The sequence below is a fragment of the Fukomys damarensis genome, unplaced genomic scaffold (assembly GCF_012274545.1).
Source record: "Fukomys damarensis isolate Sample0158 unplaced genomic scaffold, DMR_v1.0_HiC HiC_scaffold_38, whole genome shotgun sequence".
In the NCBI taxonomy this organism is placed as follows: Eukaryota; Metazoa; Chordata; class Mammalia; order Rodentia; family Bathyergidae; genus Fukomys; species Fukomys damarensis.
In genome coordinates, this window is record NW_022900950.1 from 74,506,872 (window position 1) to 74,526,354 (window position 19,483).

General features: G+C 39.8%; 1 protein-coding gene across 6 annotated transcripts in view; it reads left to right on the forward strand.

The window, feature by feature from the left end:
• Positions 1-17,042, forward strand: part of Arfip1 (ADP ribosylation factor interacting protein 1) — a 120,135-nt gene extending 103,093 nt beyond the window's left edge. For all 6 annotated transcript variants that reach the window (XM_010627925.3, XM_010627927.3, XM_010627929.3 and 3 more), the window contains one exon: positions 16,858-17,042. In XM_010627925.3, coding sequence (XP_010626227.1) covers positions 16,858-17,013 — 156 coding nt within the window. In that variant the 3' untranslated portion in view covers positions 17,014-17,042. The remainder of the gene's footprint in view (positions 1-16,857) is intronic.
• The last annotated feature ends 2,441 nt before the right edge of the window (positions 17,043-19,483 follow it).

Below are 19,483 nucleotides of genomic sequence, written 5' to 3' on the forward strand. Positions count from 1 at the left end.
TTCTTTTTCCCTTCTTTTTTTTTTTTTTTTTTTTTTTTTTTTTTTTTTTTTTTAATCTGGGTACCTGGGATCGAACTCGGGACCTTGTGCTTACAAGGCAGGAGAGGTGCCACTGAGCTAAATCCCCAGCCCTTTTCCTGTTTCTTCAATATTGTATGCTGATTTTTTTTAAACATTGACGTAAAAAGTCATTGTGCTGTTTTATAAACTGATGATGTCCTGAAGACCCAGTTAACAACTTTTTGCAGCCTTCTTTTCCTTTCTTTTTGGAGGCTGCTTTCCATCAGTTCCCACATTGTGAGTGGACTCATTCCATAGTTACACTTGTCATTAGGCACGTACTCTACCAACTGAGCCACATCCCCAGCCCAACTTTTCTCCTACGTGAGAGGCCAGTTACCAAACATCTACAGTGGTGAATAAATAGTTCATGAAGTGGAAGCAAATGGGCCTTGAATACAGGATTAAGAGTCCTGTGATTATAGTAGGAAGTTTTAGTGATTTTGTTGTTTCCTTTTTTAAGCTTTTTTTAAAAATTTCGAGGTAGATCAGAAATTAGGCTCTGAGCTATATTTAGAATTGAGACAATTACAGTATGTTGTTGGTCTAGCCTTTCTTCTGGCAAATTTAAAGTGGTAGACATGCATAACATAACATTTCTCTGTGTGTGTGCATTCATTCATAGTGATGAATGCACATACGTATTTTTCATTTACTGTTAATAAGAAACTTGAGTTCTATTTGTAATCTATATTTTCTAGGTCTGTATTCATGGTGTTTGTGTTTGTCCTTAGCCAAAACAATTCTTATTCATCTCTGCTATTCTCTTCTTTGTTTACTAAACTACACTGAGTTTCATAGCAATAAGGACATAGTTAATGGGACTCTTCAAGTATTTTTCCTTTTAAAGACCTTCCAATATGTATCTTCATCTTTTTGTGAATTTGTGAATTACTTGTTATAGTTCCAAACAAAATATAGGCCGCCTTAGTTAAGAGAAAGCAAACAGACCTCTCTGATGTTTTGTCCCCTTTGTCTGATGAGTAGCATGTCTTCTTTCCCAGGCCTGTGACAGCAGTAGTGTTGCCAAGTGTAGCACATTCATTCAGCAAATGCAGTGCCCCATAGGAGCTGCAAGGGTGTGGAAGTATGTAAGCATCTGCTAGGACTTCACTTTCCTCTCCTTCAGTGGGCAAAGCATATTCTCTTAGCATATTCTGTCTGCAGCGTTTGCGTAGAAAGAGAAAGCAAAAAGGTAGAGAAAAACATCCAGATCAACATCAGCAACTTGTTTTAACATTTTTTATAAACAACTCTTTATATGTCTAGGAACTACATAGAATGTGTGCAAGGGTTAAGATTAATTTTTTGGGCTGGAGATGTAACTCAGCAGTAGGACACTTGCTTTGTGTGCTCAAGGCCCTAGGCTCAAGCCCCAGTACTACAAAAACAAATTTTTTTTTTCCCCTTTAAAATGACCGTAATTGAACTTAAGAACAAAAAAATTTCTTTTTAAGGCTATGAATATGTGGGGGAGGGGGCACTGAATGTATCCAAAAATCCGGTAAAGCTGTTTGAAGTATAAATATAAAAAGTAAGGTTTTTTTTTATTATAGTCTTATTTTAAGAAGGATAAAATATATTCTTCATGGTAATGTTAATTAGCCATAATCATTGATTGCAGTTTATTTCTGGCCAACTACTCTACCACTGAGCCATACATAGGCCCAGCTCAAAATTTCTGAATTTAAAATTGGTAATTGGTGCTAAAAATTTAAGGAAAATGTTATTCATTACCTAATAGCTATAAGCAGATTCATTCTTAAAAGTTTCCCCATTGTCAGAAGAACCTTAACTTCTTATGCCTTGAGTACTTTTAATATATTTATGCTAATTATTTCATAGCATATTTATTTCTGTACCTGGAGACATAAACAGTAATATTTGAGATAGATATAGATAGATAGATAGATAGATAGATAGATAGATAGATAGATTGAGATCAATTGATCAGTCAAGTGAAATTAAGTCATATAGGTGAAAGAACCCTATTTGTTTCTAAATAAAAAATGGATTGAACTTTCTAAGTGTGTTAGGCAAGTAGGGAGTTAGTGGTGCTGGACACAAAAGAAATGGCCTTCCAACACTGCCAGGTATAATTAGCCACATAGGATCTGGGAAACATTCCCTTCTCCTTTTGCTGCTGTTTTTTCTTTTTTATTCATTTAACACATATTTATCGTGCATATACTGTGTGCCAGAAAGTCAGGAAGTGTCCTGGATATTGATGATCCTAGAGAAAAAGGTAAATACGGTTCAGCCCTCAGAGAATGTACAGCCTAGTAAGGAAAATGACCTCAGTCAAATCACTCTGTGTGTGTGTGTGCGTGCGTGCGTGCATGTGGGTGGGTGTGGACGTGGGTGTGTGTATGAAAGTTTGACTGTGACTGGTGCTTTCCAGGATAGGTGCATAGTTAAGAGTGATAGGGGCTATAATCCCCTGGTATTGGGGAAGTTGAGGCAAGAGGATTGCAAAGTTCAAGTTCTTCGTGGGCAAAATAAAAAAGAGAATGTAGCTCAGTAGTAGAATACCTCTGGATTAGATCTCCATTATCAGGAAAAAAATTTTTTTGTTAGGAAAAATTATGTGGAAGTGCTGTTGACTGTTGACTAGGTAATTGAGAAACAAAGTATTCTTGTCAGAAGGAACACAGCATTTACAGTAGCCCTGTGGCAGCAAAGGGGTGGTATAGTCAGAATGAATGTGACCTGAACATAGAGTTTATTAGACATGAATGGGGGCCAGACCATCCAGGCCTTCCCACACTAAGGGAAAGCCTGCTTTAATGTCAGTAAAGCCCTTGAAAGAATTCTTGGCAAATGCTAGATCTCAAATAACAAAGGTCAGGTTTTATTAGGACCTAGGAATGAATACAGTATTTTAGACAATAGGAACTTGGGTAGAAGAAATGGAATGAACTAAAACTGTTAAGAGATACTTAAAAGGTAAAATTTAGCAGGAATATATGGGAAACAGAAAGAGCAGATTGATTGTAACTACTGTAAGTGGTGTGATTGACATTTTCTTCCTTTATTCAGCAAATACTCATGGACTACTTTTCCATGTGTGTTCCAGCCATTCTCTCAGGGCAGAGAGGAGTAGAGGCTTTGTACCCACATTGCTTAGAGTCAAGGAGGGCAAGACAGGCGTGGCAGTTACATAAATGCAAGCTATGATAGGTGTCATGGAGGGAGACTGCAGATACCTAGGAGCAGCAGTGGGACCCGGCCAGATGCGGGGTCTTGAAGGCTGCCTTGAAGGGAGACATTGAGGCCAAATCCCAGGCATGTGAGCAGTGGATTGGTGGTCTGTGCAGGGAGGAGAGTTGTGTTGTTGGATTACTTTGATTTTGTTTTTTAGTACTAGGGACTAAACCTAGGCCTTCACACTGAATTACACCCCCAGTCCTCCTTGGATCTTACCAAGCTTCCCAGGGAGGGCTTGAACTTTCTATCCTCCTGTCTTAGCCTCCCTGAGTACTGGGATTATAAGCATGTACCACCACACCCATCAGGAAAAGAATTTGAAACAGAAGGAGTAGCCTGTGCTGATGGTCAGTGAGACAGGACGGTGCGGAGGGGAAAAGAGCTCCGGGTGCAGCGGGGGCCTCAGAAGGTAAAATGACAGCTATGAGGTCGTGCGTTGCAGAGAATCGTCTCGGCAGTTCTTAGTATAGGACTCAGGGAATACACCAGTTGACTCATACCATGGAATATTTTGCACCTGTTAAAATAATAATAGAGCTGCTGTGGATGGAAACATCCTCAGGACATACTATCAAATGAAAAAGAACGGAGCACAAAGCATTGTGCATGGTACAATAACTTCTAAGAAAGCACAATAAGAATGTAGTCATACGTTTTTATGCTTCCACAAAGAACTAGAAGGATTAGCTAATTAATGAAGTCAGTTACCCATTATGGGAGCTGCATGGATGGAGACAGTAGTGAAAAAAAGACTTCTCATTTAAACATTTTACGTCCTTTTTTTACACATACAAATGTCCCATGCCAGTTGGTACAGTGGCACTCGCATGAGTCCAGGCACTCATGACGCTGAGGCAGGAGGGTTGCAGTTTGAAACCAACACAAGACCCTGCTTCAGAAAATCCTACCTATCCAAAAATTAAAATGTACTTTAAAAAAAAAGTAGAGGTAGAAAATGTTTGTTTCTTTGTATAGCATCCTTATCATTTTTCCAAAATGAGGGTAGCTTTCTGTTTCCCTCTTGGCTTTAAAATCCAGCCATCATTGGTGGCATGCTCTCTGGGAGGCTGAGCCAGGACTGCAGACTTGGGCCCAGACTGGGCAATTTCATAACTCAGCGAGACCCTGTCTCAAAATTAAAAAACAAGGGAGGGTGGCGCTGGGGATTGTAGCTCACTACCCGGTGGTCAGGTCTGGGTTGGAGACTAGGAAAACAGCATACTCGCCAGGACGTGTTACCTACATCATTCTTAAGTAGAACTAACATGACAGAGCATTTTTCATTTATGTAAGAAAATAGTCACATGGTGCAGTGTTTGCTGCCCTCAATTTTTTTTCTAAACCCTCGTGGAGGAGGAAAATTTTGCTTGTGCCTTGCATTGGCTCTTTTCTCTTGGAAGTGAGGCGGAGAGTAACCCTATATAAACTGAGGTCAGAAAGCTGTGAGTAGGGTTGACGTCGAAGGTGGACTCTGCACTGCAGCCTCCTGACAGAATCAGAGGCTGAGAGTCTGGCCCCGGTTCCAACAGTGCCTTGGTTAGTAGCTCTCAGATTTCCACAAGGTACTGTTCTTGTAGGAGTTATTCTGTGCCTAAGAATCGAAAGGCCTGGCTAAGATCAAGAGGGAGCAGTTTACACCGCGAACCAGACTGCCAGCAGTCAGCAGGGTCTTACGTTTTCTGATGCTCAGCTCAGAGCCCACCGCAGCGCGGGCGGGGTTTCCGTTTCCGGTTGTGTGGGCGTGGAGGGCATTGTGCCTTCCTCTCTGAAAGGAGTTACACAGAAGGGGTCTCAGGCGCGCGTGCTGTGATCCGCCAGTGAGCTGCTTGGCCCAGTACCGTTGCTCAGAGCCATCTTGTAGTCCTGAGCCTCCTCGGTGGCTTTGCCAGGTTTCCAGCACATTGGCTGTGAGATCTCAGCTGTGCGTCACAGTCACGCAGTGCGGGGCTGTGGCCCAGACCTCTCTGGTGCTTCCCGTGTAGTCAGGCTCTTGGGTTTGCTGAGCTGTAAGATCGTTAATGAGGGCAGCGGTGCGTCCCTCTTCCCCTTCGGGGTTCTCAGTGCCGCGTGCCGGCCCAATGCGTCCTTTGTGCATGTGTGCTTTGACTACAAGAATCATTTGATAACAAGGTTTTTTCCTTATTCCCCTTGGACTTAGTGTAGTAGTCAGATCTTCCATCCTTATTTCGTCCTTTAAATTTCCAAGAGATACTCTTTTCACTTATAACGTTTTTTAGGGTGCTTGATTTGGTCTGTTACTGTGCCTAATCCCAAAGAAATAAACTATAAAGCTATCGTGCTACTCCAAGCTACTTCAATCTGGTGAAGGACATTTAATAAAATCTGTTACATACCCGATACTGAGTTACACATGAAAAGGGAGAAATAGAGAATTTGATGAAGGAAAATGTTCCTGTGAGCCTGAGGTGCCCACCCCTTGGTGAAGAGGTGCCAGGAACTCAGAAGAACCTTTGAGAAACTGCGTATGACGTTCATGGTTTATCAGCTTGTTGAATTTTCTCTTCTCTTCTTCAGGTAGAGCGTACTATTGCTTACAGATTTTTAAAAAGAAAAGTAGTTTCATCGTAAATTTGGTAAAGATTTTCCACTAAGTTTAAAATTAGTTGCTGGATGAGTAAGATCAGAATTTTTTTAAGTTATAAAGAGTTTGGGTTATTTTGTTCTTCCTGATACAATACATCTGCACACGTAGGAAGCAAGACTTCTGTGAGTGTAAAGAGGAGGGGTGGGCCATGGCATGACCCCAAGCTCTTCCCAACCGTGGCCGCCTGGTCTGCTGGTCCTGGAGTGACGTCACTGTCCACACCAGGCCTCTTTGTGCCTTTAGCACAGGGCTCTGCCACGGTTGGTACTGTCATCCGACGGGGATTTGGTGACACACACCCTCCCTGAACGTGCCTGCGTATCTTCTCCCTCTTCTCTGGTGTTTGCAGGGACTTTGTGAGATGAAGGAACCAGAACTGATTCTGCCCTAGACTTGGTGTGGATGCAGGAGAAAGAGTAGGGGGTTAAGGGAAGGAAAGCGCTGGGGTGGAAGGTTTCCTCTTTACTCTTGGCGGCCTCCTCTGTCCCCGGCCCTGGGGTCTTCCTCCCTTGTTGTGTGTCCCCAGCCTTCGTGGGCTTTTGTGAAAATAGGCCAGCATTCTCAAACCCAAGATCACCGCGCTTCTCTGGGAGGTCACTGTCACCTCCCAGCTCCTGTGTCACACATCTAATTGATAGAAATACACAATTCGGTAACTACTGCTTTGTACCTAAATTAATTTTGGAGCGGGCAAGCAGGTGCTAATTTGAAAGATTTATGCAACTTTGTTTCCTCTAGCAACTAGAAAGTTTCTTTTCCTTTTTTTCCTTTCCTTCCTTCTCTCCCTCATCACCTTCCCCTCTCCCTCCTCTCCCCATCAGGTTTCCCTTCCATTTCTTTCCCTAGTATATTACCAAAGTGCCCTTCCTTTGCAGTTAAGGCACACATCACTAGGGTAAGGATGTAACATTGTGTGATCACACAGTACAAAAGACAACAGACATTTTTGGCTATGGATGAAGAAAAATCTCTGCATTCAGGGTTTTATAAGATGTACAAAACCTCACTGTATTGCCCACGCTAGCCCAAGGGATTCTCCTGCCTCAGGCTGCTGAGTAGCTGAGACCACAGGTATGTGTGACCAAGCCAACAAGCTTTCTCTTTCTCTTCCTTTTTCTCCCCCCTTCCTTTCTCTTTCCTGAATATTGAACCATATACAGAATTTTTAGGCACTAAAGATACTGCTAAAGTTCCTTGACCTACTTTTACTAGACTTTGCAGATTATATTTCCACAGTTACCTTCTTTTCAGAGTAAAGAACTACCATCCCCCTTTCCTTAGAGGAGTTCCTCTTGTTGTTGTTTTTAATTTTATTTATTTATTTGCAGTGTTGTTGATTGAACCCAGGGCCTTGTGCATGGTAGCCAAGCGTTCTATCCTTGAGCTATATCCCCAAGCCCTAGCACTCTCCTTTTTTTTAACCTTCTACCTGTCAGTGATTTGTTGAAACCTATCCTAATGAGTCAGAAAAATAAAATCTATTCTTCCGCCCCCACTTGTAATTAATATTTGTCTTTCCTTCTCTCCCTCCCTTTCCAGTGCCCACACCCATCTTTTTGATAGTGTTTCTCTTTCTCAACTAGTAGTTGCTTTGACATGACAGGCATTTCCAAAGCTATTATGAACTAATAAAGTTATACTCTACAAACCTAATAAAAGGCAAGAAGTTTTACTTGCCTATTTGTTAGTCTTCTCTCTCTTGCTTACTGGGAAAAGATCAGTAGTGGTCAGGGAAAGCATGTAAGTGGTGATTTTGAAATAGTTGGGCATAGAGGAGTTTATACCTTACATGACAGTGGTTGGGGACTTCTCATTAAAGAATGATTTTGTTCCACTTTTTGCTCACATGCTTAACCCGCGCCATTGCCCCAGTATTTTTGTAAACTTACTAATCTAAACCTCTATTTCATTGGTATTCAGAAACCCAAAAGCTAGTTTGAAGAACTGGGTTATAAGTTGTTTTAACTGGAAAATGTTTTGTTTTTAAATTAATTTTCTGATAAGAAGGTAGATAATCTTCAATTTGGAAAAAAGTTGCTTTGATAAAAATAACATATCTGTTCAGTGTTTTGTTTGCTTTCGGTCCCTTGTAAATGGTCTTGGTCTTCTGAGGACACCGTCTGCGTGGCTGAGAGGTTCTAGGCATCGTCCGCTCGCACTGTCTGTCATCCCTGCTCTTCAGTCCCCCTCACCCCGTTTCCCCTTAGAACCCACGTTGGTCTCTCTGCCTTAGAGTCGTTGCGGAATCTGTCTCACCCTGTAACAAGCACAGTATTGTGTGGTGCGTTTAGGTCACTCAGCAGATGTTGCTGTAGTGGTTTTGCTTATATCTCATCTGGGTTGCTCATTGTTTGGCAGACCTTTATGGAAGATCTTTGTGATTGAGCTCACAATGATTTAGTGTATTTCTACGTTATTGTAATTGTTTCTGCTGTTAGGTTTTGAAAATTTGTCAAATTTGTTTCTACCTATAATTGTTACTTATTTTGCTCCTATTTTAAATTTCTGCTTTTTGTTGTATTTTAACCTCTTTAATTTTTTTCCATTAGGATAGAAACAGTTCAAGGAAGATTTTTTTTCCTGGTCTTTACTCTGGAAAGAGTATGTGAAAGTTTAATCTTGTATTATTCTTCATAATTTTAGAGAGAATAACTTTCTTCATCTGCTCCAGGCCTTGTGTTAGATCCTTGTCCCAAGGAGGTTTAGATGTGACTTCAGGGCTAGAGACAAAAATTAGGGAAGAAGTTAAAGTATATATTTTCTACATTCCTGTCTTTCTTGTAAGTGCTCTGCTGCCTTTGTTTGTTTAAACATTTGTCTAAAAGTCTTCTAAATTGTTTATCGTCTTGTGAATAACGACAGGTTAGTATAGGTGAAAAAGCATGAACTACTTGTGGAATAAGACATTTCTCAGTTCCCCATGTGCCAGCCAGTCTGCCTCACAGCGGTTACGCTTAGACTTCATTAACTCCTGCGTTTGCTTTATTTATTGTTGCTTGGTTGAGTTTTGTTTCTTAACTGTACTGTGGAGATGCTAGACTATGGAGAATAGATGGAAAAATAATATCATCCATCAGACTGTTTTGTTTCCCAAAAGTGTTACCCCACCATGTTTCAGTATAGCTTAGCAAAAATACTTCCTAGGTCTTTAATTCTGTATCCTCTTAGGTTTCATAGCCTGATAACTTAAATTTAGAAGCAAATTGAGATAGTGTAATGAACTTGAAATATTTCCTGGAACCTTCTGGTTTTTTGCTCTATTCTTCTCCCTAAACCATCTCTGGTCTTTTCCTAGATTGACTTCTTCAAGGTTAGTATTCTAACGTATAAAGAATACTTTATATAGTGTTGGAACTGCTCATATGGTTACAGGAGAATCATTACAGGTTGAGTATCCCTCATTTGAAAAGTCTGGGACCCAGGAGTGTTTTCTCAAGTTTTTTTTTTTTAATGTTTTCATAAACGTAATGAGATACATTAGTGATAGGATCCAAGTTTAAACATGAAATTCATTTATATTTCATATACATCTTATATACACAGCCTGAATATAATTTTATATGCTATTTCAGTGCACCTGCATTTGACTACCATCCATACATGAGATCAGGTGCAAATTTTCTGCTCACAGCATCATATGAGAGCTCAAAAAGTTTTGGATTTTAAAGCATTTTGAGTTTGGGATTCTCAGATTAAGGATGGTCAATATATACCAAGATTGTGAAAATTAATTATTTTTTAGATTGTAGAATTGTAACTTCCTTTCTAATGCTACTTACTTACTCATTTCAATTGGTAAGGATTTCTGTTTATTTAATAGCCAAAATATCCTAGGAATTATCTCTAGTGTATCAGGCAGAACTGCACTGCAGGACATTGTATGAATGCACATTATAGTGTAAATTAGTTCAAACAGGCAGAAAAGCAAGCTGTCCTATTTTTAATTCATTAAGTTTTAAAAGTCTATTCATATTGAGAGTTGATTTATTCTATTTTAATTTTCCTTTACTTTTTTTTTAGTAATTTCTAATTGGATAAAAATGTCAATTTAATGTTCTTATTTAAATTTGCACTTGATGATAAAGATATTATTACCAAAACTAAACATGTATACTAAGTTATAATAATCAATGCTGGGCAGGGGATTTAGCTCAGTGCTTCCACCACCTGCCTCACAAGCGCAAAGTCCCAAGTTCGATCCCCAGTACCAAAAAATAATAATAATAATCGATGCTAACAGAAAAAAAAATAAGTTTTCTGTTTTGGTATATGATATAGTGAAAATAATTACAGTGGACCCTTGACTTACGAACTCAATTCATTCTTGATGGCTGGTTGTAACAAGTTGATTATAAGTCAAGACTATTTTTCCCATAAGAAATAATAGAAATACTCATAATGCATTCCAAAGTGCTCAAAGCACCCATTAACTAACCTTTTCATAATCAAAAGGGGTTGTATAATATGCATAATTTAGCAGAAACACAAATAATTTTCCTAGTGTATTCACCAGTTACAAAATGTGTCTAGTTTGCCAGAAACAACAATTTTACACTGTACTCACCATTTAAGATGACATCTTTGGCTTGCAGGAAGGAAGGGTGAGATGGAAGGTGCTTCCTATTTGGAAGAAGAGTCCAGGAGCATGGCTCTCTGGTGTCCTTTTGCTCCTCAGAGAGTCTGTAGCCCACTAGGACCTGCTTCTGGCTCACTAGGTCTCAGCCTTTTCAGAACTAAAACTGATGTAAGGCTGTCTGTTCCTGTCTTCCCTTCTTGCCTTAGCTTCTTTTCTAGGTTTTTGTGATAGTGATACTGGTTGTATAAAGCACTGACTAAAATCAAGTCTACAAGCGCGCACCTGGGCACAGTCTGACACTTACTTACACTTGTGTTTTTCTGGCGTCGAGAGTCCTTTCACAACCACACAGGCAGCCAGCACTCAGACCGTAACTCAAGGCTTTGGTCCTAAGTTAAAGGAAAATGGATACATATTGAGGATATACTCAAGTGAAATAAGTAAGTCACACATGTGTAAATACCGAATAGTCTCTCTGGTGTGAAAAACTATAATAGTACACAAGATCCTAATGGGATAATTAATAGTGTGAAATAGGAAGAAAAGGGCTAAAGGTGTAGGGAAAGTGGGAAGGGTAGGGGAAAGGGAACAAGGGGAAAGAAAAAATTATGAGAAAATGGAAATAAAGTTTGTAAATGGGCGGGGAGGGGATGAAGGGAGGGCAGGGACAAGGGAAAAAAATGAAAACCAAGACCTGTCATGTGAAGGTACAGGATCCCAGTAATGAATGTAACTGTACTGTATACCTAGATTGTACCAATAAACTCAATAAAAAAAATTCCAGTCGTAACCCAAGTATGTCAGGCTAATCATAACTCGAGGGTCTGCTGTGGTTTCTTAGAAAAAATACCTTCTGATCAAAAATAAATAAATAAATAAAATAAAAAGGGCCAGGGATTTAGCTCAGCGGTTCGTTGGCCTGCCTTGCAAGCGCAGGGACCCAAGTTCAATCCCCGGTACCAATAAATTAAATAAATAAATAAGAAAAAATACCTTCTGATATTAAAATGAGGATGAAATTTTGTACTTTATTTACATTTGGGTTTTGTTTGTTACTACATGATAATTGCAAAACTGCGAATTGCTGTCTTATCGACAACTGCTCTGGCGTTTATGTGTGTATTTTAAAAGGCTTCACACAGCCTTCTTAGTAGTGGAGAAGGCTTTTGTGTGCATGGGTATGGCATACCTTTGCTGTGAAAACTAGGACTCAGTCCTCACAAGCACCCTCCCACCTTGATTCTCTGCGGATGAAGTCTCCCTGTGGCATGGAAACCATTTCCAGCACTGCTGATGCACCCAGCCTGGGGCTTAGTGGGCTGTAATTCTTCCTTGGCTGCAGAGGAGCTAACTTGTGTTGACATTTGTAGAGTCAGCAGAACTTTCTGACACTTTTCTCTCTTTCTATTACTTTCTAGACTATTGTTACCACTGCCTTCAGGTCCAGTACTAGAGTTAAAACCTATGTTCCCCTTTTTTCTCTTCTCTAAAAAATTGTTGTGGCACACAGAGCCTATCTGTGAAACTGCTGGACTTTCACAGTGAACGTATAAAGTTTCTTACTGCTTTGTAATTCTACACTGGGTTACTAGCGTGAAAGCCTGAAAGGGGAAAAAGCTTAACTAACACCTTCTAAATTCTACATAAATGGCATCAAGTTTGTATTTTTTTTTTAATTTTATTTCAGTGAACACAATGGTTTTGCAGCTCATCCATGTTGCATCTGTTACTTTTTCATTTTTCATGGCTGAGTCGTAGTCATTATGGGAATATCCCTGCTTATTTATCTAATCGCTGTTCATTGACATTTGAGTTATTTCCAGTTTTAAGCTATTACAGCTGAAACTAGGAGCATTCATGTACAAGTCCTTCTATGGACAAAGACTTTCAGTCCCTCGGGCAAATACCAAGGAGAGTAGTTGGCTTATATGGTAGGTATAAGTTCAGCGTCTTAAGAAACTTTTCTAAGAAAGTTAAACAGTTTTATGTTCCCACCAAATGTATATGAGAATTACAGTTTATATATCTTATAATCAAGTTCTTTGAAATATATTTTGCAGATGGCTTACCTTTTCATTTTGCTAAGTCTGTTTTGACGAGAAAATACTTTTATTTTTCATGAAGTCCAAGTTACTGGGTTTTTTTTTTCATAATTTATGCCTTTGTATTTTGTTTGTTTCTTTGTGAGTCAGGATTGAATCCAGGGTCTTTGCCCTGAGGTACATCCTCTGCCCATTTTACTTTGGAACAGGGTCTTACCAGTTGCTAAGTTGTGGTCCTTCTGCCTCAGCTTCCCAAAGTGCCAGAATTGTGGGTGTGTGCCACACCCCTGACTGTGTGTACTATTAGAAACTCTTTGGGCTGGGGATTTAGCTCAGTGATTCCACCGCCTGCCTTGCAAGTGCAAGGTCCCAAGTTCGAGCCCCAGTACAAAAAAAAAACCTCTTTGCCAAACCCAAATGACTAAGATTTTCTTCTATATTTTCTTCCATAAATTTTGTAATTGAAGGCCTGTCATTTAGGTCTGTGATGCATCTTGGGCTGAATTTTAGATGTTTTGAGATACAACGGTCAAGGTTCATTTTCATAACTTAATCTTTGGAAGGCTTTTCTGTCTGCCCACTCTCTTGGTGGGCTTATCTAGTCGTGTGGCTGTATATATCATCTGTATGCCGATGATTCCCCAGTGACAATTCCAGTGCAGGCTGCGGTAGCAAAGGCGTCTGAAACTTCTCCCAGACTGACCTTTCCTTCTCCTCCATGCCTTCTGCTCTCACAGTTTTCCAACTTCGGTGTATAGCAGCTTCATTCTTTCAGTTGCTTAGGACAAAAGCCTTGGCATCATCTTTGACTCTTCCCTTTCTCTTACCCCCTCGGACTCAACCTGTCCCAGACCCTGTCAGTGCCCTCCCATTCTGTTCAGAAGGACGTCTCATCACCCCGTCTGGTACCACAGGAGTCCCCTTCACCGGGCCTACTATCTTAACAGGCCGCTCCGCTTCACCCTGCATGTTTAGTATTTACTAAATAAACTCAGATATTGGCATTTTTCTGCTCAGACCTTTCCAGCGGCCCTTGTCAGCACTCAGAAATGGAGCCAGTCCCGGTGATGAGAGCAAAGGGCCTGCGCCTGCCGGCCCCATTACGTGCCTGACAGACCCTTTCTCAGCTTTGCTTAGTACAGGGCCTTGGTACTGCTGCTTCCTTACCCAGCACACTGCCTACCTCAGGACCTTTGTTCTTGCTATTTTCCCTGCCTATAGCATTTCTCCTCCAGATATCTTAGGGCTTATTCATTCACTTCCTTAGGCTTTTATTTAGCTGTCACTCAGCCCAATTTCCCCAGCCTTCCTTTTAATTTGCAACATACCCACATATTCCCCAGTGCTGATTTTTCTCTGTAACATATATCACTGTCCAACATACTGTGCATTTTTTTTTCTGCGTTTTTGTTTTTTAAATTAACATTTGAATCCATGTTTGTGATACATCCTGAATGTATTCATGGTGGAGTATTACTACATACACATATCACATCTTCCTCTTCCTCTTCCCTTCCGTGTTTCTCTTTCCTCCCTCAATAGCATATGAACTTAAGAGTAGACATGACTGTTAGGGAACTGATCATGTTAAAGTATGCTGTGACGCCGCCTCACAGGCTGTATTCTCCTGGTACCCCTTGGCTCCTAAAACGACTTCATGCCCTTATCTCTGGTTTCCCTCCCCCAAGGCCACAGTGGTTCGGGAAAGTTGAAACCTGTGTCTGCAGGACTGGGCCCATGAAAGCAATCTGGCCTGTGATAGGTTAAAGGTGACTCACTCCTCCTAAATAAACAATAGCCCAGCCCAAAACTGATAAAAGGACCTTCCTTTCTTTGTTCTCCTCTCTCTCCTTCTGCTTCTTCCTCCTCCTCTCTCTCGCTGTCTGCCTTCCTGCCTCCCGCTCACCTCCCTATAATAAAGATCTCCTGCCGGACCTCTCGGTGCGTGAGTGGCATAATTGGGTAAGGGGCACCCAAAGGGGGCTCGAGACCCCTTTCAATGACTGTCTTTTTTGTTACTCTCATACATTCCCAAGCCCTACAGTGGTCCCTGACATGTTACAGACCCTTGGGGAAATTGACTCAGTGCATGAGTAGGTGTACGGAACATTTCTGGCATTTGACTTTAATTCTGAATGTAAAGTGGGGTGTCTGTAGTTAGAACATTGTACACAATTCAGGTCCTGAAGTTAGGGTAGACAGACTTTAAAGAATGTTAAGTACATTTAAAAGAATGTTTAGCACACTGTAGCACATAGGCAAAATGTAAATTGTAACAAAAGCAACCAGAAATGGCAGCACGTTCCCATCACCCAAAGTAGAAGTGCTACAGATGCCTTTGTGCTTTGCCCTTGAGTCGGAATTTTGTCAGCTCTTCCTGTTGGTTTTCTTTCTTGAGGTCTGTTACATGTCAGGCACTACTCCAGTTTCACCACGTGTGAGTATATTGTTCAGGTGTATATACTTTTGAACTTCCTGTAAACAGGCGCCCACTCGGAGTATTCTCTGTAACTTGTTTTCCTCAATGTCCCTGAGGTCCATCTGTGCAGATGCGTGGAGTTGCGATTCATGGCATCACCATTGTATTCAAAAAGCCACAGTTTGGGCCAGAAATTGATGCTTAGTGTTCCGCTGCCTGCCTTGCAAGAGCGAGAACCCGAGTTCGATCCTGGGTACCAAAAAAAGCCACAGTTTACTTATTTGCTCTCCTATAAGGAGAGATTTGTGGTGATTTTTATGGGTTCTTTCTTTTTTCTTTCTTCCTTTTTTCCTTCTTTCTTTCTGCTGTTGACACTGAGAACAGCATGCTGTGAACGTAATTGTGCATGTGTCATAGAGCACAGTCAAGCTTTTCCTCTGCAGCAGTTTCTCAGGAATTAAATTTCATGCACATATGAATCTTTCCCTTTATAGTTAATGTTTTCAAAAATAGTTGTACATAGTTATATACCATCAGTAGTACATATGTTGTTTATCTTTCTCTTTTTCTTTTTCGGTGGTGCTAGCAACTACATCCATGCAGGGGCTTGTGCGAGTGAGGCAGGACCTCTGCGCCTGGCTGCTTCCCCAGACCCAACACTCGAGTGTTTCTTCTTTTAAGTTTCCCTAATATGGAGGGTGTAAGATGGTATCCCATGTTTTAATTTGCATTTTCCTGCTCCCTAATGAGGCTAGATGGTTTTTCGGGTGTAAGTGGCCATTCCTGTTTCCTCTTTTGGGAGTATGTTGTCCATGTTGTCTCTTAATAGGGGTGGTTTTGGTTTTCAGGAGTTGGTCACATTTTCTAGATATGCATCCTTTGTCAATGACTTATAGTGCAGATGCATTGTGTCTTCTCCCTCAATTTTAATGCTACTTTCATCCTTATGTATTAATCAGTTCTCTCCTGTCTGAGGTCACCCAGGGACTTTCTCACTCTTAAGCACATCCTGAGGTAGTGAGCTCCCTCAGACCAGGCCTAGGCCGACTGCCTACTCTCCAAAAGAGAGGCCCAGTCCCAGCCGAGGCAGAGGCCACTGCAAGCAGCTCAGCTCTAGAATTTATTTTTGGAATGAAGTGAAAAGAGAGAAAGAATACATACAAAACTACATCCTAGTTTTTAGTTAGCATCATAGCTTAAATTTTTTAAACAAACATTAAAATCATTCTAGCTCAATTGATGGGTAGATCAGAATGTATTTTATACTTTGTCAAGCAGTCTGAAAACAATTTGATTCACATGTTTCTAGTGGTTTACTTATTTCTTTAAGAAATCCATAGAGGTGGTGTTATATACTTAAACCAATTGCCAGTAGAAGTAACAAGCAATTGAAAATAACAGAGTCTTAAGAATCCTAAATAAATTGCCTTTCTGGGTGACGTTTGCTGCCACTGTTTGATTCTTTACAAGGGGAATGCACATTAAAAAGTATCCAGACCACACATTTTTACACAAAGCTTAGCCTTAATGAGGTCCATACCTGGTATATAGCATATATTGTGTAGTAATTATAAGTTTCCCTTTTCAATATGTTAATGATTTTAATATACTTAGTTTGAGTGGGAATTTAATGATATTTTTAATTGATGCACTCAGCAATGTTTAAAGATGATTTACCAGGGTTGGGGGTTAGCTTAGTGGTAGAGTGCTCAGATATAGTCATGTGGAAGGCCTGGGTTCAACTCCTAGCACTGAAAAAAAAAAATTTTTTTTACCAAAGTATATATTTAGCATCGTTAACTGACTTCTTCCCTTTAGAGTACTGTAATTAGACATTACTAAAAAGGTTCTTCTTGTTTAATTAAGGGGTGAAGGGAATCACCTTCTGTTCCGTTGTCATTGTCATTGGTGTTAAACACTCGGTCTTGTCTCTCTGCCCTGTCCGCAGGTTAAAGTGTTGCACAATCAGCTGGTCCTTTTCCACAATGCCATTGCCGCCTACTTTGCTGGGAATCAGAAGCAGCTTGAACAGACCCTTAAACAGTTCCATATCAAATTGAAAACCCCCGGAGTGGATGCCCCATCTTGGCTTGAAGAACAGTAAAGTCTCACCTGGAAAAAAAAAAAAAAAAAGAAAGAAAGCTAAATTGTTACAGTTCTAAACAAACCTAAGGAGAGTTAATGAAGATGGAAGTGGTGAGAGTGACAACCATTGTAGTGATTCTTGCACAAACAGCTTTAATCTTTCCCTTATTCAAACCTTAACAGTTGAACTATTAAATTGATGGGAAGGTGGGTGGTTTTAATGTAGACATTATTTCTATAATTTGAACGCAATAATTTTCATTTTTGAGAAATCCTTTTGTATTTTGAGGGTTGATGGCTATTTCTGTAGTTTGAAACCATCTAATATGGATTTGCACTGACAAGGTAAAAATTTAAGATTTTTGGTCCTAGAAATGAGGGCCAATTGTAACTTTTCCAAAGGGAGGTTTATGTGATTTGTATCAATGTCAGATATTTTATATATGAATATATTAAACATCTTTATGGGAGTCATTTTCATGTATTGTTTTAAAGGAAAAAGAAACTATTTTGCAGAGTAAATTATATGGTCCTGCAGCATCCACAAAGATGGCAGTGCTAATGAATCATTGATGCCCATGGGGTTGTGGCAGATAACCTTTTTAAAATGAATCTCTACCATTGTAACTTTGTTTAGATTTTTTTTTTTTTTTTTAAGTCACAGGAATTGCACTGTCATTTCTGTGAGGCCTTTAATCTTGGGAATTTGTATCACCCAAAGTCCTTGGACAGTTACATTAGATTTTTTTCTTTTGATTTATTATGAAGCCTACTTAAGAATTTTTTTTTTAAAAGAAGTGGACTTGGGAAAGGAAATTCTTGATGGTTTCTAGAGTAGAAATGTATACATAGAAAGCTAGTTTTTGGTTAAATTCCATTTTGATAGAAATAAATTCCTAGAGAGCTTTCCTTGACTTCTGTATGTAGTAATACCATTTAAGCCTTAATCACAGATATGTGCCTTCTCAAATACAGTAATTCTTATTTAACCAATGTACATAATCCATGACAAAATCCCTTTCTGATAATGTTTGATGTGTCCTGTGTTACGGGACACTGTGTATAATTGTTGGGTTTTTCTGTTCTCATTAAATCCCATTTGAGGTTTATGGTGAAATCAACTTTGAATTTGTTATTTGGTTTCTCTTGATGCCTTTTGAAGAAGGGGAAGACAAGGATTTTTTTTATTTGAATACTGGAAACGTGGAATGAAAAGGTGTGGTGGTGACAGGAAAGGTGACTGGAAAGGCCAGTGCTGTTTTAGCCATGCGGAGCTTGGTTTCGTGTTTTGTGGTAGCCCATCTGCCTTGTAGTTCCTCAGTAATGGATTCTCTTTAAATGTAAAGTTCCTTTCATTTTTCTCATAGACCTGAATTAATATTTTAAGAGACATCTCTTTTCCTGTTTATTTTTATTGTGTTGAAATGCAGTACTTAAAATTACTGTTATACATGAACTTTGTAGATTGTAAGATTTGTTATATATGTTCAAATGCCTTTTACCTGGCTTTTTAAGTAGATGCCTATTTTGAGTGCTTAATACAATGTAATGTGACTGTAAATCATAAACTTATTTCAAATCATTCCTTCTGTACATTTGTACTTTAAAAGAGCCTTATTTTATTCTTCCAGCAGAAAACTACTTGTGATAGTTCATTTACATTCCTCAAAATGTGCCTCTAGTGTGAATTTTGTATTCTTATTAAAAGTGTATGCTGCAGTACCTTGTTTCTCTGGCCCTCATAGTTTTAAGTTAGAAGTAACTATTTGGAAATTTTGAGGACATATTTTTTTCTCCTGAAAAAATCAGGGGAAAACAACAAAAATAAAAAATGGTGCTTCTGTTACTTACAGTTGTTATGCTCAGTAAGTTATTCTTTTCCCTCTGAATCTCTTTTGGGAACTGAACAGGTCCATTCTTGGCACATTTCAGTAACAATTACAGCAGTGAAACAGCTAGTTCCATGGATTAATGGTAAAGATACCAGTGATTCTGCATTGTGATACATGTGCAAAAGAAATAAGTAAATTAGCATGCTAGCCAGTGTGGTAGGTTAGCTTGTTAGGAAAATGATTCATATTCAATATAGGAAAAGAAGGAAAATTTCATAAAAGGAAGATAATAATTAGCTCCCCACTGACCAAGAGCCTAATACACTGAAGTCAGATCTTGTACTTACCGATGTTCTTTCTGTATTACAAACTCACGTTTTGGTATCCTTTAACAGGTGTGCATTCATCTGTGCTCTCTTAGTTGACTTAGTTGCACTTTGCACACTGAGTTGGTTAATTCCTGGGCTATAGACCCAGAAGTGGAGATGGCCCTTACAATAATGTGCCCACTCCTGAGGCTGTCCTGCTTCCTCTCAAGCAGAAGGTGCCCATTCGCACCTCTGGGAGCAGGTTTTTAAAGCTCCTCAGCAGGACACCACTTTATAGAAAGGGAAACTGTCAGGAAGACAGATAAAGGCTGACAATTGGGAGTTTTCA